At 38.7% G+C, this 6,099-nt stretch overlaps 2 protein-coding genes across 2 annotated transcripts in view; one reads left to right on the forward strand and one right to left on the reverse strand.

Moving 5' to 3' along the window:
* The first annotated feature begins 340 nt into the window (after positions 1–340).
* Positions 341–3,979, forward strand: LOC117119370. The gene has a single exon (XM_033264171.1). The coding sequence runs from the start codon at positions 425–427 to the stop codon at positions 1,118–1,120; it is 696 nt and encodes a 231-aa protein (XP_033120062.1). The 5' UTR covers positions 341–424; the 3' UTR covers positions 1,121–3,979.
* A 589-nt stretch (positions 3,980–4,568) lies between these two features.
* LOC117119380 (ovoinhibitor-like) overlaps positions 4,569–6,099 on the reverse strand; it is a 1,956-nt gene continuing 425 nt past the window's right edge. The window contains exon 2 of the mRNA XM_033264182.1: positions 4,569–6,097. Within this exon, the coding sequence (XP_033120073.1) occupies positions 5,136–6,097 (962 nt within the window). The 3' untranslated portion in view covers positions 4,569–5,135. The remainder of the gene's footprint in view (positions 6,098–6,099) is intronic.

A 6,099-nucleotide genomic window follows, 5' to 3' on the forward strand; every position in this document is an offset into this window, starting at 1 on the left:
GTATATGTATGTATATGTATATATGTGTGTGTATGTATATAATGATAATATTCGTACTTTTATTTATTATAGACTTCCTTTTAACTATGATTATTGTTTTCGTTCTTGTTATGATCAAAGTCTGATCTCGGAGATATTACTACCAGGTGTACAATCTACCGTCAAGAGCTACATTTTATGACAAAACTTAATCGATGATAGCGCGTAAATAGGTGTTATCAAGAATGCAGTCTAATAATGAAGATAGGATTCAGTGTGTCAACATTTATTGTAGATAACGCTATATTATAACGGTAAACATCCGTTGCCTTGGCGATATTAGACGAGTCCGGTAGTTAACTCAACAGGGCTTATCATACACAGGTTTCATATAGACCCGACTGTAATACTTAAGTAATGCGCCTCGACTTTGCTAAAACTGACGATGGCGCGCGTGGCTAGACTGAGTTACAAGAATTTAATGGAATTTAATGAGGATGAGACGCCAGACAAGAAGACTAAGATATCTGACCAATCGCCGGCTGGCGTCGATTTTGGTGCCTTTCTTGTGACATCCGTGCAACAAACCAATCCAACTAGGAGGCCCAGTCAAAAGCCAACGCAATGGAGAAGTGCATCAGCTGCTGTTATACGTAGACGCAATACTACCGATGTAAACCTGAGAAAACTATCTCTTTACTTTGGAAAAGATGTTCCAACATCAATGTGGTGGCGTTACAAATTAGACGCTGTGAGTGAAAAGAAAGTGCCTGTTCCAGCCCCTCCTAAATTCGTACAGACCTATCAAACTGAACCGCGTGTGGCTTTCAACTGTTCTGTCGTTGATAGGATAATTCATGATACTTTACACACCCACTTAGATGGTGAAAAATACGACCCGCACACAGCTGGGGGACTGGTGAAGACGCTCACTAATGTCATTCAATACCGAGTAAAAGCCGAAAAGTTCGAGAGGTATCGATTGATTGTGCAAGTGTACTTAGGCCACCCGCGCGACCAACATCTTTTAATATCGAGTGCGTTTTTAATCGACAGCGAACGAGACAGATTTAGTCGTGCAAACTTCTGTTCACCAAATATTTTTGCTGTTTGTGTTGTATTTGGAGTGTACTTAGATTAGTTCATCGCCGTGTGTTGGAGAAAGTAGGCCCTATGTGAGTCAAACTTCGATATGGCTTTCACCATAGCAAACTTGGCGACCCACCATCCGTTAAACTATTTTGTTTTTGTATGTAAACTGTTTATATTTCGATTGAAAACGCCTAAAAGGTTAAGGGATCAGTCAGTATATCATCAGACAAAGAAGGAGGATGTAACATCAAAATATTTGATTGTATTGAGATATGTTAGAGACCTGGACTCGTTGTAAACATCGACTTTTTTTTAAATGTATTATTTTTATCTGTTACGTTAAGTTATGCCCCTTAATTACTTTGGAAGTAAAGGGGCATCACTTTTTAATGATACTTCAATGTTCAGCCCATTGATGGCGCCCGGATTTGATCGACAAGCAGGGCTCGATGTACCTAATGGTAGGGGTAATTGGTAAGCCAAAGGTCGCCATCATACTCTCGGGGTGGGTTGGGGGTCCAGAGGGCGAAGCTTTAGAAAGCTCAGACTCTTTTTACTGAAATGAGAAATTCTATCAGATAACTTAAAATGACAGAACAAGCATGGAGTACAAAAATATTTTATTCTATATTATGCCCAGTGACTTAATTTTCTTTGTACATAAACGACGCGTTCGGTTGGCTAACAAAGTATTTTGGCGACCTCATTGGGTCTCGACCAAGACATTAGGCGTTGATTCAACGACTGGGTAATAATGCGAAGAGAACAACACTGAGGCCTTCTCTTGGCATGATGCGCTATAAAAATTACTATAGCTATTATTATTATCCACTTGCCTGTGTCGGACACCAAATATAATTTATTACTGTTATTGTCATTAAAATTCGTGACCCTATCAAAAATAATTGATTAACACTTAGTTTAGATTACTAAATATTCTATTGTACATAAACTTCCTGTGAGGCGACACTACACATATTTTGACGACCACACTTTAGGTCGGGACCCATATAGTTTGAAAGGGAAACCGATTATTTGTTCTGAGAGCGCCGCCTCATATATGTCATGGATCCGCTCAGGTTGATTAAGAGAATCTACCTCATTCGTTTTATACTATATTATCCAATGATAGCTCGTCCTCCAATTCGAGACTACCCTTGAGACTAGAACATGGCGGTCTCGGGTTTCGGTCTCCCAATCTGTGTTGCTAGTTTGAATATTGTTATTGGGTCCTTTGGAAAAAATGGTCTCGTATTAGAGGTGTTAGTGCACTGTAAACATTTTATATTATAAAGGCGCACATACGACGCGACATTGCGTTCAGATCGTGTAATGCTGATGATGTAGAGTTTAGAAAACATTTATTTATTGTTGATCCAATTACTAGTTAGTAACACGATGTATCATTGTATGAAACTTAAGCATCGGCGTCGACCGACGTGATTCTACGAAGACTGCATCATCATCTAAAATGTAAAGTCCGTGTGTGTGATAGCGGTATGTTCGCTTGAACATCTCGGATTGGTCAAAGATACATAACGCTTACTAGGTTTATATGTGGTACTTCATCACGTCATAATGCAATATTCATACATCGACAAAAAAAAAATCTGAAAATTTCTCCCATTAACTTTGCAAATACTGCTCAGAAATCGTCCAAGAAAAGTTTAAAAATCATTTACTTTTTATTGCAGGTAATCATTAAGTTACCGTATCTCATTGTCAAACTGTTCCAATTATTATACCTTTATAATAGGCCTATTATACTTATTTATTTATTAGAAGTTTAGTGTAAGCTTATATTAAAACGTGCCATTTTGTGTTCAAGCTCTGCTTGATATGGTCACGTCACTTATAGTAGTAGTTAAGCCAGGGCACTCACTGCGTCGTACGGCGAATCGAGCTCTCTAAAGCGACGCTTTCTGCTCATTGTCGGCGAGTCTAAAGCCTTGTTCGCACTGGATTTAAAAAATGGTAAATTTAACCAGGATAACTTTAACCAAAGTCATGGGTACATTTCACCATTGTTCGCACTTGGATTATTCACGCGGTTAGTTTTACCAAGATTTAACCTTGTGTATAAAAATATTATTGAGGGCGCTAGTTTGTGACTTCAACTTCCGGTTTTGTTCGAGCGGTGTCAACATGGAAGAAGTTTTAACCGTGTTGCACGTTCGGATTGGACTTCTTGACCAGTTAACCGAGACCGTGGTAAGTTTTACTGGGCAGGCTAAGGTCGGTAAAATTAACCATTCGGCTTGGTTAATTTAACCTTGAGGGAATTGTAACCGACGTTCAGATTGGATTTTTTTGGTCAATTTAGACAGTGACTCGGTTAATTTGACCAAATTAAGTCCAGTGCGATGGGCTTAAATGGATTAAAAATGCTGTTGAGCGCGTGTCGTGACGTTGCGTTCTTCATACATCGACCGACGGCCGTCGAGCGCAGTTAGTGCCCTATAATAATAATAATAAAAACTTTATTTAACTACGGAAACACTTGTTTACCGCAATGGTGTTTTTCAACAAGGCCGTGAAGGCATTGTACAACTCAACAAAGCAGAAATTAAAATAAAAAGGTAAAAATAGACTTATTAAAAATTATTTTATTTATTATTTGGACAAGAGAAAAATCTTGGTAAACCTGGAAAATAAAAACGCTCAAACATTCAGTTAGTACATTGAAACGTATGGTATGAACTTTAAATGAGACAACAATGGAAACACTGCAGTTTTCCCTGATTTTCAGACTGTTTTATGCCTACTACAAAATCATTACGGTATACTGTCTTCCAGCCAAATTAATTGTTTGTGCAAAGAATATACAGTAGGAACAGTTTTCTTTACGTCTACTAATTTGTTGGGAAAACATTTTTTCTCGATTAAATTTATTGAAAGCAAATAGAAATTATTGTTAAAGTGTAGTTTATTTGCTGAACATAGATATTTTAAAATAATTACAATTATTTCATTCTAAATCCTGGTCAGTCGTCTGATTGGTCGGTCGAATCGGAGAGCCTTCCCGATAGCGTTGGATACAGCTGCGCGGTATAACATTTGCAGTGAAAACACTATAGCGGTTGTATGAAAACTCAGCTTTACTTGGAGGTTGTTTGGCGGAATAAATTGTATTTGAATGTAATGTATGATAGTGGCGGTGACGAATGACTTTGTACATGCTGCTACTAACGACGATGATAATGAGAATGATTCATGGTGATGGATTTGATATTATGATGATTGATGATGATTGACTACAGTATTTTATTGGGGATTATTATGAGTATAACGCTGATAATGGTGAATACGATGATGACGACGACGATGAAGATTATGATGACGACGACGATGAAGATTATGATGACGACGATGATGATGTTGAGGATGATGATAATAATAATGATAATGTTGATGGTGACGATGATGATAATATTTATCAATGGTGGTAAATAATTACTATTGATATTTTTTTAATCAAAGATGATGTCGATAAAGAATTATGCTGAAGATGTTTTTACTCTACAGATAAACCTTCCTTTAGCGGAAGGATACAACTTTGGTCACAAAAATGTTCATTGAATTCAACATGCCTTCTTGAATTCAGTAGGGAACAGAATTGGATTTGGCAAATTCCAGGCACAACAAATCCCTCCCGGCCCATTTCATGCATGTAAAACACCCTCTTCTTCCATAGGGCTTACATTTATGTTTGATCTATCCAGTGTGAGCATCATAATAATAAGAAATCTTGAGCGAATTTGAGATTTATATTATTTTATAATATTACAGTACTTCAATACATGTAAACACACCTAACTCCAATGAGAAAAAAAATCTGCTGGATGTTCTCACCAGAGAAAAATAATATATACATCGTTCTATCTTTCTTGACTTATTATCTGCAGGTTCTCTTTGACGAAGTCGGAAATCCGTTTACGACTATTTGTTTAATCTATATTACGCATTTAGGCATCATTAGAATATTGTAAACCACAGTTTATACACAGTTCACTGGTTGTAGAGAAAACGACAATACGACGAAAGTATAATAGATCGTAGTTGATTTAGATGTCGCCTCGCAGGCATTCACCCTCATAAGCCACTTCAATATCCATATTACTTTCGCAGTTATATTTTTGAATGATGCATCTGGAAGGGTAGCTGATGTTGTCTGTACCACACACGGGATCCAGCTGCAAAGGCGGGCATGTTGGGCATTTGGAAGCGGTCGTGGATTTGACGCATTCGCCATTGTACAACACTGTTATTGTGATACCGCTACATAGATTGATATTGTCCACGACACATTGTGATGGGTACGTTTTTCCGTCGTTTGCACACACAGGTTGCCAGACCACCTCACACGTAGGATTCGCGCATGGGTCAGCTGTAGTCATCTCCTGTGATCTCTTTGGTGTTGGCAGTGGTTCCATGGTTGTATTTCCCTCTCCTTCGGGTGAAACTGTAACGTCCAAGCTTCTGCATTCACCTTCGTATTCAATATCCAGATTACTTGAATTGCCACCGGCGCACGCTACCTTTAACAATGAGCATTTGTTGAGGTACGTTTTTCCATCCGTTCCGCAGACATAGTTGGGGGTATCTTCACAGACATCCTCTGGACAATATCTGTATGATGACGTACTATCCAGATTACCGACTGGAGGGGTGGTGGGACTGTCTTCGCATAAGCCATAGTAGTCAACCGTTACCGATTTGTCGGTGTTGCCAGTACATTTACTCGCCTCAAAGACACAGAGATTTGGGTAATCCTTACCATCAGTGGCGCACACTGGCTCAAAAATCAGTGGACAAACTTCGGAGCAGTTTTCAACCGCTTTAGTCGTCAATTTTACCACAGGTTTTGTCAATTCTACCGCAGGTTTAGTCGTAAGGTCTGGTTGAGGTGCTACCTTGTTTTTAAGGTTTATACGTCCTTCCTCGCCTTCTGGTAACGGTTTAGGTGTTTTAGGTTTAGTGGTAGGCCGAGGCCGAATAGGACGATTTACTGGAGGTGGAAGAGTGCCT

This window comes from Anneissia japonica, unplaced genomic scaffold, assembly GCF_011630105.1.
Source record: "Anneissia japonica isolate Jap-2015-1 unplaced genomic scaffold, ASM1163010v1 scaffold287827_len377088_cov200, whole genome shotgun sequence".
In the NCBI taxonomy this organism is placed as follows: Eukaryota; Metazoa; Echinodermata; class Crinoidea; order Comatulida; family Comatulidae; genus Anneissia; species Anneissia japonica.